This window comes from Canis lupus, chromosome 2 (genome assembly GCF_003254725.2).
Source record: "Canis lupus dingo isolate Sandy chromosome 2, ASM325472v2, whole genome shotgun sequence".
NCBI classification, from domain to species: domain Eukaryota; kingdom Metazoa; phylum Chordata; class Mammalia; order Carnivora; family Canidae; genus Canis; species Canis lupus.
In genome coordinates, this window is record NC_064244.1 from 21,562,149 (window position 1) to 21,582,287 (window position 20,139).

The 20,139-nt window shown below is 39.8% G+C and overlaps 1 protein-coding gene across 18 annotated transcripts in view; it reads left to right on the forward strand.

Annotated features, from left to right (window-relative positions):
* Positions 1-20,139, forward strand: part of BEND7 (BEN domain containing 7) — an 81,242-nt gene that overhangs the window by 34,490 nt on the left and 26,613 nt on the right. For 12 of the 18 annotated variants that reach the window (XM_049100565.1, XM_049100566.1, XM_049100540.1 and 9 more), the window contains 2 exons: positions 11,009-11,234; positions 18,373-18,507. In XM_049100565.1, the coding sequence (XP_048956522.1) occupies positions 11,009-11,234; positions 18,373-18,507 (361 nt within the window). The remainder of the gene's footprint in view (positions 1-11,008; positions 11,235-18,372; positions 18,508-20,139) is intronic. The other 6 variants (XM_035713674.2, XM_035713675.2, XM_035713676.2 and 3 more) reach the window with 1 other exon arrangement.

The following is a 20,139-nucleotide window of genomic DNA, read 5'->3' on the forward strand; positions in this document are numbered from 1 at the left end:
CTGCATACTCTGTTTACAATATCTTTATCTAAGTACATTAATGTGAACCCCGTCTGGTTGGGAGAGTTCTTAAAATAAACAAGAGTGAGTGATCTATTATTATCAGTTTGCATAGGATGAGAATCCTGCTGAGAACACCCACGGGCCTATATGGGATTGGAGTTTGGCCCTACCTTTTAAACTTTAAATAAAAAATAATTGCTATTTTAAAAAAAAGAGTGTCTCCTTTCAGATTGCAGAAAGGCAGTTTGCTAGCTTGTATCCACATTGGGTCTTTAATAAAGAGAGGTGACTTTTTTAGACTAGAAAGTCATTTGAACTTTTATCCAACCCTCAACATGAAAGGTTTTTATTGTTTTGGTTTTTTATCTTTGAACGCATGCTAAAATTAAGCAGTCCTTCTAGACTCAAAACTTAACTTTAAAAAAATCATTAATGATGTAATGTTCCACCCCAGGCCAATCAGCTGATTTGATTATATCATATGCTTATTGGAACTAAGGCCCTGGTTTCAAAACCCAAGTCAATCACCTATTTGGAAACAGAGGTGAATTATTCCACAACACAAAGTACATTCCATCTTAAGCAGTTTTCATGAACACTTTTATGTTTTTCTTGAATTTTCTAAGAGTTCATTTCTGATGGACATTAATATATGAGGAGCAATCATTTCCATTGTGTAAATCATCTCCTAAATGGGTCGCTCTAATGCTGATAACTGAACTTTCTCCTTTCTTTATTTTTAAGCTCCAAATATACTTCAGAGATAAATTGAGGAAGATCTGATAAAGGCCTTATGTACATTAATAATAGAATTTTTCTTATCTTTACCAATATCACCATTTTAATTTTGTTCATATACCAAATAAAAATAAATTTCTTTTTATTCATGATTACTTTTGCTAACAAGAGCTGTTAAATTTAACACAGCACATTCACAATTGTCCATGAAAACTCAGTTAGGTGCTGATTATCTTTGAGGAATAACATGCTTCTAAAAGCAGAAAGTATATGGAGATAATTATCTTTACATTATCCAGCTGATAAGCCGTTTGATTCATCTGTTCAACAGAAACAACTGCACCTAGAGGTCTGTGCAATGAATCCCATTGTTAGATGAGGCAATTTTGTCCACAGATAGTGTTCGTTGGAAATAATGAGACCAGCTTTCAGGGTCCCTGGCAGGGCAGGGGTTGGGGTAAGAATGTGTGGATTGACTCCCTTACCTGATGGAACCAGCAGTTCAAAGGCATCCAAATTTAGGTACTCTTCTATTCTTTATTATTTCTTAGCCATAGTCCTCTTAAAATTTGGTGGAAGTCCAGAGGAGAAAACAGAAAATATATAATAATCTTGTAGAAATTGTTCTCTAAAATGGATCTGAGAGAATGTAATATAATTGGATATATATAAATGGATGAGAATTCTGTATTTCTGTATTTGAAGATGGGCCCTGGGAAGTACCCAGCATTGGGAGGATCAGGTCCAAAGTTGCAGGGTTGGGCAAGTGGTCCAATGCTGCCTGAACAGCTATCTGGCTGGCTCTGGTAGTGGACGATGATGTAAAGGTAGAATGGGGCCAAGTAGTAAGAGCCCTAATATGCCATGCTGATGCCCTTGACCATCATCTTGTGGGCACTAGGGAGCCATTGTAACTCTCAAATAGAGGAATAATCATACCTATGTCTTAAAAGTGGAACTGCCTTATGGATAATGAAAGTTGGAGAGAAGAGAGTAGAGACAAAGAGACCAGGAAGAAGAACGTCACAGTCTACTTGAGCAGTGAGCCTGCAGAAGGAGAAAGGAGGCATTTAGGAAGTACCCACACAGAGGACTTGGTGGCTCAGTAGAAAGCAACCCCCACATTTCTCTCTTAAAAAACCAGGTTCGGTCCTCAGTACTGAGGTAGGGGACACAAGGGCAGAAGCAGGCCCTTAGGTCCAGATGGGAAGCACAAGTACATTTAGTATCGCAAAATGGTCCTTAGATGTTTGGAGGGGAGGAGAAAGAGCTAGAAGCAATGAGAAAAAGACATGTAAAACCTATACTTTCATTGCTGTGGTAGGTGTAAAAATTCCCATTAACTTTTTCTAATTCACAGTGTATGAAGTCCTCTGTTTTGCACCATGACTTTTAGTGTCACCCCAATACAGATAGGCCCCACGCAGGGCCATTCAGGGAGACCCCTGTCATCTGAGCGATAATGGTTACCCCTACTCAGATGTGGAAAAACACCGTGATCTCCTCAAAACCACCTGCACTGTCCCTCAGTGTTGTAAATGCTAAATGGTAGAGAATATGTGAGACTGTCCTCCTACAGTGCCTGGCACATAACAGGTACTCAATAAATGTGGTTTAGTCTGCAAGTGACAAAATACACAAAATAAACATTTGAAACTTTAGGACTAGGGCTCAGCTTTAATTAGAACCCTCTCTTCAGCTTAACTCCATTTCCTCATTCTCTCCTCGTTACCTGTCTCAATACTCCCACCACCCGGGCTCTGACATAATTTTTTTAAGATTTATTTATCAGAGAGTGAGTGCACACAGGTGCGTGCACACAGGTGCATGTACAAGACTGGGGGAGGGGCAGAGAGAGAGGGAGAAAGAATCTTGAGTAGACTCCCCACTGAGCAAGGAGCCTAACGTAGGGCTCGATCGCAGGACCCCGAGATCACGACCTGAGCCAAGACCAGGAGTTGGGTGCTCAACTGAGCCACCCAGGTGCTCCCAACATAATTCACTCTCATAGAACTTTCTATTCTGGTCCATAATTTTTTAGAAGATTTCCCCTCCTTCCAGCAAGGAATGCCAGTTTCTCCCAGGGCAGGGGCTATATGATAATTGTAGTATCTGTGTGCCACCCTGCGCTAAAATAATTTTTCTCTTTCATCCCTACTCTTAGAGGTGTCATTCCTGTCCTCGTAGATGAGGACACTGTGGCATAAAGGGCTTAAGTACACAGCCAGGTCCGTAGTTGTCCTTACCCACTGAGTGCCACACTCGGGTACCCCTTCTAGCTCTGTTCCTGAACACGACCCACACTCAGTAACCAGTCACAGGATGATCGATATGTGAGGAAAACTGAAAGGTTGGACTAAGGTAGTTTACTCCATTTACTTGGAAGTTTCTAAAAGAAAAGTACATGGTAAAAGGCACAGACTCTGAAATCAGGCTGCCTGGGCAAGAAGCTCGGCTGGGTAACCCCTCACCTCAGTTTTCCCTCCTTAAATTGGGAACAGTAGTAATGCTGACCTTCTAGAACTGGCCTACTGGAAGAGTTAAATGAGGTAGTCTATGTGAAGCCCTTAGAGCAGTTCCTGGTACATTTTAAACACTCAATAAATGTTGGTTCTTTTTTAAACTTTAGCAGTCCTAGCTAAGTACCTTATAAGGACAAATATAAATGTTTGTTAAATAACTGAAGTGTACATATGCATGAACAAATACACTTGAAGAAATAGTGTTTATAAAAAGAGAGTGGCCAAAATGTTTCTACTTTGAGGCAGGACTATTTGACTCATTTTAAATTAGCACATTAAATACAATTCAAGCCTAATTTACACAGAAGCCAAAGCAGGAGCCCAAAACCCAAAACCAAATTTCAAATTTAAATACAGTATTTCCTTCTTTCTTTTACAACTCCATGCTCTGCCAGTACTCAGACAAGGCAGCCGTGAATTTTTTGCAGTCATTGTTTTTTCCTATTTAGTTGGATATAGTAAGTTGTGTCTTCCAGGGTAGATATATGTGGCCCAAGCTTGTTTCATCACTGTTGCTTTTTGTTTGGCTTGTTTTTTGCCTTTGGTGAAACACTCAGATCAATTTTTAAAAATATATTTATGAGGGCCACCTGGGTGGCTCAGTCGGCTGAGTGTCCAACTCTGATCTCCACTCAGGTCTTGCTTCTCAGGGTCATGAGTTTGAGCCCCACATTGGGCTCCATGCTGGACATGGAGCCTACTTTTAAAAACAAAACAAAATACATATATATATTTACATATATATATATATATACATACACATATGTATATATAATTTTTAATAGTAGAAAACTTTTTTCTCTTTATTGGAATTATTGTGAACATTTTCCAATAATCCTAGATTATATAGATTTAAAAGTTATCAGAAGATAAATCTACCATCAACTGGTAATTCATTGGATTCTGGATACTTTCATTGATGTTTATATATACTAAGTCATTTTTCTAAAAAATAATTTAAAATATATTGCTGCTTTCAATAGAAGTAGCTTCAAAAATCAGAACCTGTTTCCTTAACACTTTCTTAACCCAATAAATACACAATCCACTGGGAACCAGTAAAGCACATCAGTCAAGCAAGCGACTGTTTATTCATTGACACACTGAACTTAAAGCAGATATGCTTGAGAGTGTAGATTTCAGTGCAGACTGCTTGGATTCAAATCCTTGCTTTGTCACTAAGTAGCTGGATAATCTTAAACAAGTTACCTGACCTCTCCAAGCCTTAGTTTCTGCATCTGCAAACTGGGGATAATAAAATATTCCCTTGGCAGGGTGAGGATGAAGTTAGAAAATCTGCTTCATGTGTGTTAGCCTAGGGCCTAGAATATGGTCTATAGTGAATAACTATTAATTACATCACCATTTTCCAGGGTGTACCTAAATGAATGAAATAGTCCTTAACCCGCAAGGAGCAGAGGAGGAAAACATGTAAGCAGTCGTAACAATATGATAGGACTTAAGCTCTAGTCCTGGTCATGACAGTCAGAAGAACGCAGAGGAGCCTGAAAGAACAGGACTTGCCCTTGGCCTGGAGGGTCAATGACAGGACCTCAGAGGAGCAGTTTCACTGGAGTTAGGGTTGGAAGAAGCTAAATGGCAGTGGCTAAAATCTTACATCTTAAACACTTGGGCTCAAATGTCTTTAGCATCAATCAAGCCATAGTGCTTAGAGTCATTAATTTACCACTTGAGGAAGGAAAAAGCTAGAAACATCTCCAGAAGACTTTGGAGTGCCTCGTTATCCAAGTGCATGGAGAAAGTTCAAGGGGCCAAGTCGTATTGTATTTTCTAAAGTTAAATGCTTAGTTCTACCAATATTTTGCCAAATAAAAGATCCATATTGGCCCTTTAATAACTTCTTATCGTTTTTATCCAATTCAGCCTGAAATATGTGCTGGTGTATAGACTGTGATAGAACTTTTGCCCGAGCATTTTTACTTACTACAGAGCATCCACCTTATAATGGACTCTTGATGTGATACCTCCAAGGTGGAGCCTCTGCCCCATCAACGCTGAGATTCTCTGTGCTCAGCTAGACCTACTAAAGCAAGCCTGCCTTGCAGTTGTGGTGTATTCTCATGGGCACCCAGCTCACTGGCTGCGATTGTGGCATTGCATTTAGTAAATAGTAATAGGAGTTCCTGCTAAATCTACCTGGAGCAGACCTGAGTTATAGGAAATGATTTCAGTGTTTCCCAAACAAAAGCAGATCACATTTGTGAGCAAAATAAAGTGAATTCAGATCACATATGTGAGCCAAATAAAGTCAGTTATGAGGGTTTTTTTTTTTAATTTCTTTTCATAAAGCCCATTTACCTAGAAATACCTCTAACATACTGCAAAATAAATACTAAATGAGAATAAAGGATCATCATATATGGAAGTATTAGGACCAGAAAGACTAAATTCACAGTCTTTAAACAGTCTTATAAATTCCGTTATGTGAAAAAAAATTAAAAATAATAAATAAAATAAAATAAAATAAAATAAAATAAAATAAAAATTCTGTTATGTGTTTTCAGTCCCACATCAGGGAGTTTTAGGCCACAGAATCCTGCCTCTTCATCCATGGGTTTTTTGTTTTTTTTTTTTTTCTTGAGCCAGTCTGAAACTTAACTAGCTAGCCACTGGAGTATACCAACTATTGTGTGTAATTTATTAATTTGTGATTGAAAATCTGAGGTTAATGTCCAATATGAATATTCATGCAATTCTTTTTACTCTTTTAACCAGTGACCACATTTAGCTATTTGCATGTTTTACTATAATTTGGCATTGATTAACACCTTATGGAAAATAGCCTCTATCAGAATTGTTTCCTCTGTGTTTGATATGATCTCTTTAAAATTGCTTTACAAAAAATAAATAAATAAATAAATAAAATAAAATAAAATAAAATAAAATAAAATAAAATAAAATAAAATTGCTTTACATATTTTACTTCATACAGGGGAATCAAATGATACGCTCACTCATAGGGACTGAAGGGGAAATCTTTTAATTTACCTGGTTAAAGGATTCCCCCACGCGAACTAGATCTTGACCTTAAGCAAAGGAAGGCCTCAGCTGAAGTGCAAAGAGAAGCAGGAGAGTTACTGTCCATAGGGCTGGGTCCGTAAACACTTTCAAGGGTCATTATGACTACACGTGATTTTTGCCTCCAGAACTTCACTGGGTGTGAGACGTGACACCCCTGGATAAGGAAAATTCAACATTTGATACACACTGGTGCTGAGTAGCTGCAGTACCAAAAATGGGCAAGACAGAGGGATCCCTGGGTGGCTCAGCGGTTTAGCGCCTGCCTTTGGCCCAGGATGCAATCCTGGAGTCCCGGGATCAAGTCCCACGTCAGGCTCCTGGCATGGAGCCTGCTTCTCCCTCCTCCTGTGTCTCTGCCTCTCTCTCTCTCTCTCTCTCTCTCTCTGATAAATAAATAAATAAATCTTTTTAAAAAAATGGGCAAGACATCATGAAAATCCAAATTTGTAAAGCTAATTCAGACTCTTAACTCTTAAGATGATGACTCTAAGTGTCGTAAATTCCGCCCCACATTTTGTCATCCTTTAAAGATCGTAACCCCTCAGTAAACAATAGAACCTGTCAGTGTATTAGCGATCTGTCTTTGCTTAAATATCAGACAGTGATGCCGTCAAAGAAAGTCTTGTTTGTAAAATGATACTCATTTGAAATAGTGTTGTTTCTGTCACAGGCATCCTTAGTAAGCAGAGATCTCATTTAAACCAGCACCAGAAAAAATAAATAAAATAAAATAAAATAAAATAAAATAAAATAAAATAAAATAAATAAAATAAATAATAAAATAAAATAAAATAAAATAAAATAAAAAATAAACCAGCACCAGTAAACAGAAGGAAGAGATTCAATGGTACAATTGAAGTTTTAACCTATTTTTAAATATATGTGCTCACTACATAACAGTACACTGCAATTTTCTCTCTAAAATAGAGGATATCAGAAGGTTTCATAATAAAAATTTGAGATTAGTTTTCTTCATGTCTCAGAAAATAAAGCAACACCATTTTTTTAAGGAATTGGTTTGTTGCTTTGGGGTCCCTTGTAGACACAGCATTAGTGCCCCTTTACAAGAGCTGAGAAATCTGCCTAACAGGACCTCAAGATCAGGAAGGAGGCAAAGATGAGTCACCCTTGCTCTCCTGGCTGCCGCTACTACCTCAAGTAATAAAACTGACTTCAGGCTCATAACTGAGTGAGTTCACGTTCCTTGATCTGGTAAGAACACTTCCAAATAACAAGATCTGTCCATCAGCAGGTAGTGGACTGGGAAACACTGACAGCTTCTGCAGTAGGATAGTGTCTCAGAAATCAAGAGACCATATGATCCCAGGGGGAGTCTCCTTGCTCCATGGAAAACTCCAGATATTTAGTTTCAGAAATGGCAGCAAGCTCTAGAAGCAGCAACTGCCTCTGTGTCCTCAGCCCTGCCAGACAGCCCTCCTAAAATACTATCCTGCCCCTCCCCGGCCCCACTCACCCCCTCACCCACCAGATGCTGCTCTGCGTCCAGCACATCTCATTTATCACTTTGTACTTTATGTAATATTTGTGTATGTATCTCATCTAGTGAGCCTGACTTAAAACTCCTTGCACGTGGAGTTACACACACAATAAATATGTCTTGACCAAGTCAGGTTCTCCAAGCAGTCTGCTCCTTGAGTTAGCACAAGTGCTGCCCCAAAAAGTCTGGTACGCTGAACCATGGCCTGGCAGGCTTTCAAGCACACTTCCTTCATATTGGGCTAAAAGGTCTCTAAATCAATATTATTTTTGAATGAATGAATTTTAAATGAATTCTTACATAGTGTTTTGTTTATTCTGACAAATATCTATTGGGCAATGATGGGGCATTTGGCACTCTGAATACAAAAGAGCGCATGTTCTCATGAGAAACACAAACTCTCAACCAAATAAATGCAGCATGGAAAGTGCTAGAAACACAGTTCATAGAAAAGACTGAGTATGTGAAGAAAGGGGTGGCTCATTTTTGCCTAGTACCTAGAGGAGGTCAGTATTCCTCAAACCAGGGTCAAGCCCTGTAGGGTAAGTCCAAAGGCAAGTTCTGGGAATCTCAGGTCAGGTGGCTGAGTCTTAAGCACCTGTTTGATGGTATCAGAATTCAACAGAGATCTATGAATGAGATCAGTCGGTGTCTTCCCCTCTTGACTCCTGAAAATTGAAGGGCTTCTATATCATCTGAGCCCTTCATAGACCTACAAGCAGCTGCTTCTGTAAATTGGGAATCCTTTTTTAATGGCTTTCAAATGATATAAGAACATGATGAGTACTGGGTGCTACACTATGTGTTAGCAAATTGCATTTAAATAATAAATAAATAGTGAAATAAAAATTAAAAATGGTATAGGAACACTAAGCTAAAATCTGGGATCAGTTCATTTAGAATAAGGTCTAAATGCAGCCATAGATAGGCACAGCAAAATTCTGGTTATGAATAAAACTTCATCTTAGATGATGTTGATAAAATTCACTCAGTCTAATATTTCCACATTAACTCATTCAGCAAACATGCACTGAGCACTCAGTGTGAGCCAGCTTCTGTTCCAGGAGTCGGGGGTACAGTCCCCAGCTCCCAGCAATGCCCCTACACACCCTTTACCAGCAGCAGGACCCAAAACTCAGCAACGAGTCTGACAGCACTCTGTTAGTGTAGTGATACTTGCCAAGTATCCAGGGACCAAAAGCTGAAAGGAAAAGTGAAGCAGAGACATGAGATGACTTTGTGGATAATCCAGTTGAGAATTGCTTTTGGGAAGTGCAGCTCCCAAACTGCCCACATCATCTGAATCATTTATGCCCTCTTTCCTCTGACCATAGTGTGCTAGGCATTTTGAGAAACACCAGGACAAACAAAAGTAGTAATTCCTCTTCTCCAGAAGAAAACCTAATCGCACATCCTCTTGTTTCTAATAGGGTTCTAAAAATCTAAAGTCGTACCAGGTTTGCAAAGTGATAAGTATGATTATCTAAGAATAAGCTGTTATAAGACATCTTACTTATGTGAGATTTTCTTCTTTTTTCCTTATGAAAGTTTACCAATAAAAAAAAAGTTTACCAATTGCATTTCTTCATTAAAGTTACTCTTTTAGGGGCACCTGGGTTGCTCAGTGGTTGAGCATCTGCCTGTGTCTCAGGTTGTGATCCTGGGGTTCTGGGATTGAGTCCTGCATCAGGCTCCCTGTGGGGAGTCTGCTTCTCCCTCTGCCTATGTCCCTTACTCTCTCTGTATTCTGTGTGTCTCTCATGAATAAATAAAATCTTTTTAAAAAACTAAATAAAAATTTAAAAAAAATACTCCTGCAGAGTTATCATGTTATAATCAACAGTAAATGACTTAGTAGTTTAGATTATGACTAATGAACTTTTAGCTACTCAAGAATTTATTGAGTACTTACTATGTGCCAGGCCCAAGAGACACAAAGTCTGAGTTGTGGGTGTCAGGAAGGGCCACAATCTAATACATAATTACACAGTATAATAAATGCAGCCATATAAGGATGTCACATAAATACCAGTGACAGGGTGTGTGGCCACCTCCATGGGAAGGAAGGCGTTTGCAAAAGTTTTGAAAATCCAAGTATTCATTAGGTTGCCAGATGAAAAGACAAGCTGTAAGCATCCATGGAGTGCTGACAGAGTAATTATTACCATCTGAGTTTATATCCTACTACTAAGAGTCTGAATTGAAAGACACCTAATAGGTCTTCTGTTCCAGCATCCTAGTCAGAAAATCCGTGACAGGGAAGCAGCGTGACTGGTATGTAGATTTTTCAGTGGTGGTCTGGGACATGGCTTCAGATTCTTCTTCCAAAAGTAGTAGGGGTGAGAGGCAGAATGAAACTGCCAGGGGCACCTGCTCATCGTTGTTGTTTACTTTATGTATTTGTTTACATAAGTTTTCACTGGAGAAAAATATAGTCCCACCACTGAAAAACACTGGCAGAGTAAAAAGAGCATAGGCGGGATCCCTGGGTGGCGCAGCGGTTTAGCGCCTGCCTTTGGCCCAGGGCGCGATCCTGGAGACCTGGGATCGAATCCCACGTCAGGCTCCCGGTGCATGGAGCCTGCTTCTCCCTCTGCCTATGTCTCTGCCTCTCTCTCTCTCTCTCTCTGTATGACTATCATAAATAAATGAAAAAAAAAATTAAAAAAAAAAAAGACTTTAAAAAAAAAAAAGAGCATAGGCCTCTGGGTAGCCCCATATTTGCGTGCTTAGGCAAATGAAATGAAATTATTTAATGTAGGAGAAAGTAAAGCGTAATGCACTGAGTACATTCAGATTATTTTTGTCATCTTGTTATGATCTCTTTGGACCTTAGTTCCTTCATTTAAAAAAATAAGGGTATTTCACCCAGAAATCTCTCAAGTCCCCTGTAGCTCTACAGTTATATGAGTTTGTGATGATCTGTCTTCTCTTGACTGTTTCTGAAGACAAGAATGTATTTTCAGGGTACTCTTCTCTGTTGCTTTCAAAGAGACTTAATGCTAGAATTAGAGCATCTTATTTTGTGAGTAACAACTAGTCACTGGTTTTATAAATTGCATATACTAGCACACAGAACCAAAACCACATTGTTCGTAGTATATAGACACTTCAGTAGCTAGTGATGGTTTTTTTGTTGTGCATATGCCCAAAGTCAAATGCTTCAAATGTTGCTTTTAATGAAATATTTATGTTCTTTTGGTAGCCAGAAGTGCAACTTGCTGAAGGCTTTGATGTGTTCATGCCTAAATCACAGCTGGACTCTATATTGTCAAACTACACTCGCTCAGGAAGCCTTCTGTTTAGAAAGCTGGTGTGTGCATTTTTTGATGACAAGACTTTGGCTAACTCCTTACCCAATGGGAAGAGGAAAAGAGGACTCAATGACAACCGGAAAGGACTAGACCAAAATATTGTGGGTGCAATAAAAGGTTGGTCTGCATCATTTCATTTTATGGGTTCTTTGTTGAGCTTTGCCTTCATTTTGTAAAGATACAGCTGAAACTGCAGTCAGCTAACCAGAGGCTAATTTAATTTGCCCCTGGCAGTTTACCCAACTGGTGTGGCTTTGGGGTATATGAGCTCTGCGACTCAGCACCCCAAATATCACTAGGATTTGGTATTTTAAGGTGATGTTGACTTGTTAAAATCATGATTTCAGAGCCAGTTTGTCTTGCTGCAGAACCAAAAAGTTTTTTCTTAATTGTCTCTTAAGATGAAAGTATCCTTCTCTCTCAGTAATTTCTAAGAACTTCATCAAAACAACTTTGACTTCAGTTTTTAGTTATAAATAAGAATAAAGCTAGGATACTTTTTGGAAAATAAAAGAAAACAGTCCTCTCCAAAGTTCGGAAGCTGCTTTACCTAGGTCCTGGCTTCTAAAGACATTTTAATTGTCAATGAGCCCACTGTGAAGCCACGCCCTGCGCATGTCCACCTATTCCGGGCCTACTCTGCTCCCTCTGGTTTTGTGTATGGAGTCACGCCAGTCACCTGGAAAGAAAACCGTGAGTCTCTCCCACTTAGCACTGTGAACACATACCTGAGCTCCATTAAAAAAGCCACATATGCATATATGAGTTCATTTATATCCAGTTACACATCCTAGACCTATTTGTTAACTTTAAAACGTCCCTACGTAGGACTCTGACAAATGTAATTTCGGGTAATAGAAGTACTTAAATGTTATTTTCAAAAAGAACGTAAATGAATTCTCCAATGTAAACACAACTACCATGAAAATGGAATTTGAGATCAGGCCTTAATTTACACTAAAATTGCCGATAAGAATGTTCTTCACTGCCTCGTTCCTGCCTGGCTGGGGTTGTGGCCTGGGACTAGACATGGAGAGCCTTCCCTCCCCACTCCTGCTCCCCATTAGCTTGCAAAATGCATAAATGAATTTAATAGTGCTTAAAGAATACTTGGAAAAACCCGCGATTAACTTTACAAAATAACGTGATTTTTAAATGACGTTAGCAAGTACCAAACACCCTTTGTTCGTGGCCAGAAGGATCTAAGCCTTCACTAACAGAAGATTTTTCATTCTCCAACAGAATTTTTTCACTTAAGGTGACAGTTGAGTTGTATTAAATAAGAAAAGCTGCAGAGATACCACAATCTGTGTCATTTCTGAAAAGAATGATTCAGCCTGAAGTGACAGTAAAAACAAGATTACTGAATTTGAAAAATGGTCAGTGATGTAAGTGAGACCAAGTGAAGTCAAGAAGGGTCCCATTGCAATTTGATGTAGCTGGAGCCTTCTGGAAACATGAAGGTCAAAGCTGATGATGCTTTTCATGATGAGGCTCTTAGACACATTGAAATGTAGTCAGAAATTATTTTAATTTCCTTTTTTTTTTCCAGGACAATGTATTAACAGTATGAAAGTATTTGGAAATCAGGGAACCGTAAATGACCATGTTCCATTTTAATGATAGGAGAGGAGTTACCCTAATAATAGATGATAATGAAATATATCATTACAAGTAGAGTGATAGGAGTTTATTCTTCCATTTTCAGTTGAGACTGGACATCCTACGATAGTTTGAAAAAGTATATTACACAGAGAATTAGAGAATATGCCTTTATTTTCTTCACAGCCCTACTCTTTAGCTAGAAATAAAAATGGTTAACGAGGCTTCCACTCCTAATACACAATACAGATTATTCAAATCAAAGAACTTAAATTTTCCATACACTTCCTTTATTGTTGAATTATGTCTGGCATTGAAATTCTATTAAAACAACAAAACACTTTAAAACAGATAGAAACCCAACCATAAGCACCAACTTAAGTCAACAAATATCATATATTCACTTATTTCCTTGTAGTATTTACTCATAAATGTTTATACTTTGGTCTAGATTTTTTCCCCTAATTATAAAAATAGTATACGCTTATAAAAAATCCAGACCGTAGGAATATATAGAAAGCTGAAAGGCCTCCATAATTCCTACAATATTTTCCCCCTAAAATCTTTATTCAAAGTATGACAATGATATCAGATTTATCATTCTTAGAAGGATATGCTGTTTGTAATGGTCAGCCAATATTTTTACCTGATTTATTCTGATAATTTCTCATAAGCACCCCGAAGACAAGCTCTGTGTTAAATATTTTTTTACTTCTTTTTGTGCTTCACTAAGAGCTTTACATATAGTAGAGTTTCCATCAATACATGTTGGGTGAGTGAACAGACATGGGTTTTTCTTTTTTATCTTGACTTTGGCCTTTAGTAGTTGACAAGAACTAAATACCCACCCTTATATCTTCTCCCAACCAGTTTGAAATAATTGACATCAAAATGTTGTAAATATTTACCAGTTAATAAAATATCAATGAGAGAAAAAAAAGAGGGGGGGGACCAAAATTCAGTATAAATTTGGTTACAACTCTCTCAATTTCCTAATACTTTTTTCCTTTACATATATAACCATACTTTCATTAACCCACGTATTATAATAGAAAGTGGTTCTTGAAAGTAGTTCGTAATTGAAGGTCTTATAATATAACTCTCCCCAGTTTTTCTTGCTATTTATTGGTAGAGATAGAAAGGGAAGTTTGCTTCCCTAACCCAAGTCTTTTGAATTGGAGTGATCTGGGAAAAAATAAAATGGTTTCTTTGTACATAATGGAGGCAGAGCTACTCATGTCACTATTGGTATCTGCCACATATTTTGACAAGATTTCACAAATCTTAAATACTGTCTTTCTTCTCTATCCTTTAATGCATCAGTACCGTATTCATTTCAAAAGTTCTACAACCTAGGAATATACAAAGACTGGTCGATTTTATAAAACATTAGAACTAAAAATAACACTAAGGGCTGCGTTCTGTTCCTTTTTTTTTTTTTTTTTTTTTTTGCATTCTGTTTCAAGTGAAGTGATTAGGTTGGGTAAAACAGCAGTGGCGGGAAAAGATGAACAAAAATCTAAAAAATGCTTATAAGTAAGAACAGAGGTGGGCTGAAGAGGAGTTTATTGGGGGATTATTAACAAGGTTCTTTGTAGTGATAATTAATATTCCCCATGACAGTATCTTGAAACTAAAACATAAGTCTCTTTGTAAAGATCACACTTTTCACATATTTTCTTCTGTTTTATGGTGGTTAACACTTAGTGGTAATTCATTAAAAATTCATTTATAAATAGGACAAAGTATTGATGATGAAAGGATCTTTAATTAGAAACAGTCACCTGAGCACTTTAGTTTAATGCTGGAAAGAAGCAACTTATAATCTTATTAAGTAGAGCCTTAGATTCCAGTGCTGAGGATAGTTTAGTATCTTGGATTTAATTCAGAATTGATTTCATGGCCAGAACATAGAATGGAGGTCAGTACCCAGGTACACTCTCCTCGCTTCATGCTATACCTGCTGGAGACCAGCTAAATCTAGATATCATATGCCAGGAGACAGTACAGTTTGCCTCAGTGAGAGTTGTCTAAATATTGTTGTACTCCTCGGATCTCCAGTGATGCTCTTCAGGAAATATAGTTGCTATAAAACAATTTTTAGAACCTGGATTATGGCTTTAAATTCAGCTTCATGATGATTAATTGAGAAAGTTTTATTACTATCAAACTGTACTAGATTCTCAAGTCTTCTTGCTTTCAAAGGAAATTGCGTACACCTGTCAAATGAAAGACCAGTCAACTGCTCTCAGTAGACTCTGTGCAACACACAAACACACACATAAACCCAAACTGTGACTCCCCTGGAGAGCAGTTCCCACCTGCAGGGGATCACAGCCTCCCCGTGAGGGAACACTCCTTGGTTGGTGGTCCTCCAGAAACTTAATATGCCTCTCACAAGACTAGAAAGCCCACCTATGGTCAGCATCACCATCTCAGAGGCTCTGCCGAGCTGGCCACCAAAAACCTTGCATTTTATCCCGACAACTCTGGGGACTTGTAGGGTCTATACGAGTTCTTTCAGAATACCTTTATTTTGCATTTTTATTGCACATCAGACTATTTTTTATTTGATCTCACAGAGACATAAATTAGTATGGTTGGGATGGGATATACCTCCAATTTAGTATTTATTTTTTGATGGCCACTTTTGTGGATCCTAAGAACTCTCCGTAAGATCAAGGACGGACCAGGAGCTTGGGTTTGAACACCCTCACAGAGTCGGTGATACCTTCATTTACAGGAGAAAAAACCGAAGCTCTGAGAAATTAAGTAACTTAAGGATAAATATGTAGTAGCTGGTAGAGCCAGGATTTGGTTCCAGGTCTGTATGGCTCCCAAGCCACTATCTAGCACAATTCTTTCCTTCTGAGAGGGATATCTGAAAGGAAAGAAGAGAGATAACCCAACCTTAAATTTCAATCTTAAAATTTAGCATTTTTGGATTTTTTATGAATTCCAGTAGGAAGGTGGCTATACAAATTACTTAAAACGACCAGTTGGTTACTGTGTATGCAAAGCATATTCAAAGAGAATTTCTGGATAAAAGGCAGCAGCTATACCTCAGTTTACTCAGCAGCTTCAAGGGCAGGTCTTCCCTTAAAGCTAGTGATAATTGGTCCCATCATGCTAGGGAGGAGAACTGAAGTGCCATCCCTTCCCTAAGGAAAAGAGACACTTCTGAGACTCTCCAGTACACAGAGCTTGGAAGTCACACTGCATGTAAGTAATTTTACGAAACTGTCTGTAAATTAAATTCTAGCTGAACTGTTTGGCAATTGAAACCAATTGATGAATGCTTTAATTCAAGAATCCTTTTGGAAGATGCATAATCATTTGTTAATTTTTCTGTTCATATTTTTACATAACAGATCAGCTTAAAACAGGATAAACTGCATAATATATAACAGCAAAATAATATGTAACAACTCTATAATTACTTCACATACATAGCTGTCTCTCGGCTCGGGAACTCTCATGTAGTTGTGTTGTTTGTATTTTCTCACTTTTTATGAAGGCCCAGTGACAGATAAGTGATACTGAAACTTGGCCAGTCTATGTGTAAAACCTGGTATGTTCAACCCTTTCCATAGTGAGTCCCATATTTCAGTTTCATGTCAGGATTACCTGGGATATTGGTTCAAAATTCAGATATCCGGGTCCCATCCTCAGAAGCTGATTCAGTAGGCATAGGGTAGTCCCAGAAATCTGATTTTGGACCCTGACACAGGTGGTTTCACACCACCTTTGGAGAAACCATGCATGCCATCAAGTTCCTGCTGCTGATGGCTGATTCTAACATACAACAGCCCTCCTGTGAAACTCTCATTCCTCTGTTCCTTAAGAACAGCCCTTTCTCTGAAGGCTGCCCTACTTCTCTCCTGCAACAAATGAGAAGATAGCATGTGTCGAAGGCTCTCTCCTTTGCACCTCTTGAACTTAAAGTTACTTGTATCTGTTGTATTATGCAAGGTTCCTGGTTTTATACAAGCCTGCCATGCCTCCCCAAGACATCCCTGAAATAACTGCCTAGTTTACCAAAGTGGCAGAAAGGCTCTTCCAGACCTCAGCACGACTCTCACATCTGGATCACTAAACAAATGCTGTAGAGTTTTCCATATGGCCTTCTCACTAAAGGCTTGAAGAAAGCATGGTCCCCATTCTTGGCAAGCTGGCAGCCAGTCTCCTCAATTGCAGGTTTGGAACACTTGTAGCCAACTTTGACACCAAAGACATGGTCCATGCTGCTTCTCCAGTACTGAAGAAATCATGAGAACCCCAAAACCTTCACACTACCATTGTCCTCACAAACACAGAAGTCATCAACAGGCATGACATTTCTGTGAATACCACCAATGTTAGTGCCCACCCACTGGGAGCCAGGAACCAGTGACTTACAGAGGAGGAAGGCAAGGCCTCTGACCTTAAGGAACGTACAGTGCAGTGGAGCTTCAGACATGGAAACAATGAGCCATAGCACAGAACCATACTCCAGGACAGGACAAAACACATGTCAAAGCACCCACTTGTGAATAGAGGGAGAAAGCACAGAGGATGTACAGCCCTGACTCTGAACTAGACTTTGAAGAATGAGAAGTATATCAAAGAAAAATGGTGGAAAAGGTTAACCACAGGATAAGTTTAATGCAGCTTACATTAAACAAAACATTGGGTGAAAGCCTTTTGCCCCCAGAGCTGTTTTAAGTCTGCTCTAAGTTGATGGGCCTTGAGTCCTCACCAACCTGTTTACCTTAAACTATTTAAATTCCTGTGAATATAGGTGCCGGGAAATATACCCCAGGGGTTTTTGGCCAGAGCTGTGCTGCTTGAATTTTCTTCCTGAGCCTCCGAAGGCCTCATCCCAGACCTGATGAATCAGAATTTGGGGTGTTTGGGCCACAGCAAGTCAGAAGCCTGTCTCTGCTTTGTCACTGGTCTTCCATAAGCTCAGAAAAGGAATCTCGCCTTCCTCCAAATTAAAGATCCATCTGCCTGCTACATAAGGAGCAAGTGGAAGTGTGGGGAGATTTGTTAAGAAGGTTGTGGCTTCTCATGGCTCTTTAATTCAGCCTCTCACATAATGGGCAGGAGCCGGTTGTGGGCTAACTCTCGAGGATTCAACTCTAACTCCCAGTCACTGAATTCTTACAAAGCCTGCATTTTAATACCACTGCTAGAGTTGAAAAAAACAGCCTCCTGTCAAAAGAGAGAAGTTTCTGTAGCACAAACAGGCCACTCCAGCGTGACTGTGCATTGCACAATGTTACGGGCACCCTTCCCGTTGTTGATGTTGTCAACTTGTATATTTATTATGACAGTGTTCTGGCAGACGCAAGGAAATTGTCCTGAGGAAGGGGTGCCTTCCTGGTTTGCACCATGGCACCGTACAGGCCAGCCATGGCCCTGGAAATAGCGGTGTCTTCTGCATTACCCATCACCTTTCTTGTGTGGCTCCCCCAGTAATGTGGCTGATCCAAGGTGCTCACCAGCATCATAAGGCAATAATGCCCCACCCCTGTTCTTTCCCATTGTAGGGGAGCAGAATTGTATAAGAAGTAAACAGTTGGTCAAATACATTCCTTGTACCTTTTCTCCTGGGCCTATCGTGGGCACCAGTAATCTGACAAATGTTCTGATTCCGTTCCATCAACAGTTACTATTGCATACAAGCTATGCCCCAAAAATCTGAGAGACTCAGGAATTGATGCTCGCTTGAATTTCTGCCCTAAAGGCGCGCATGCAGATGATCATGGAATACTTCTCGTCCCTGTAGTACTATGGACTGATGGTAAGCCCACACAAAAAAACTAAGAGTGTATGTCAGCTTCCATTAAGGAAACCCCTTGAAAATCCATAGACCTTCATTTAAAATTGAACTGAAAGCGGTCATCGATTTTGGCTGCCTTCAAGACATCTTTGTCTAAAAGCAAGCATGCATCTATCCTGTTAAAAGCACTCTTAGAAGAGAGGCTGCCTCTGGAAACTAGTCCTGTCTTCCCACAGGCTGCTCCTGATGCTCACGTCTCCCGTTATACTGACTGTTTCCGTGTTCTTCTTTCTCGCATCTGGCTCTTAGGTTTTGATGCCTCTCCATGGTCAGCTCCTGGTGTTTCTCTGAACCTTCGCCTCCTCTCATCAACCATGTACCTTTGATCATAGAACAAATCCAGTGGTCGTTATTTTAAGCAGACCCCTCCCACACCTCTTCTTCATCACCACCCGTACCATCAGCTTAGCCATGTGCAACTAAGTGGGGGCCAACCCTAATGAGAAATGTGCACAGAAGCCAGGAGCAAATGAGATCATTGACAGTGAGAGCTAAGATATGCAGAACATTCCAGCTTCATTGCAGGGCCTGGGCCTGGCCTCTTTTGAAAGAGTCAAGTGTGTCCTTCTTACACCCACAGTACACACCCTGAATGGTGGCCTGGGGCTTCGGACATAACACCCCCTCACAACCACACTGTTGGTAGAGGCATCAACATTCTGTTTCTTACGTTTGAAAGCTCAGAATTTTCATTAGCGCCTTTTTGCCTTTGCCCCTAATCCTGCCTGCTAACCCAGCCTTGTCAGTTCTTTGGTCCCTGCTCCCTCGTCACTGGTCTCTAGCTTCTGTGACAGCATCCTAATCCAGCTGGGCATCACTTTGTCCTTGCTGGTCTGGAAAATCTCTAAATATCCTCCCTCCCCTGCATTTCCCACTCGAGTTCCTGCTGTATTAGCATGTGGCCAAATAACACTTCCTTATAAAACTTCCTGACATTTCCCCTACCTAACTGGTCTCTGCCCGTTACATCAAGTCCAAACTCTGGCTCTTCCAGACTCTACCTTACTGGAATCTCTCTCCTTGCAACTACCTGTCCCAGTGTTCCTTCCAGGTGAACCAGCCCACTGTGGACACTATTCCTCGGGCATCACATTCTCATTGTGGACTTTGAGTCACGCTATATCCCAGGGCTACAATGCTCTTCCCTCTCTCTCTAAACAAATCTAACCCTTCATGGCTGAGCCCATGTCTCATGGCCTCTACAAGGGGACTTTCCCCAGTGTCCCAGCCTACACGGATTTCTCCTTTCCATGTCCCAGCCTACACGGATTTCTCCTTTCTCTGCATTCCTGTAGCACACATTACCTTTGTGTAGTTTACCTTAACCCTTTGCTTTGCTACTCATGGTTTATGTGGAAGATGACAATATCAGTTATTTCCCAAACCATGACACTTAGTAGAGTGAAGATAGTGGTCTTAACCATTTCACCGGGAAAACAGGCACTTTGAACCGTCCCGGATAAATCAGGGTATGTGACCATCCTATTTACATTTGGACATCTTGTCTTCTCAGCAAGACCACAAGCCCCTGTGGGCCAGAGATCACTCCTAGATTTGCTTTGCCTGTTCCTCAGCATGTGACACGGTGCCACT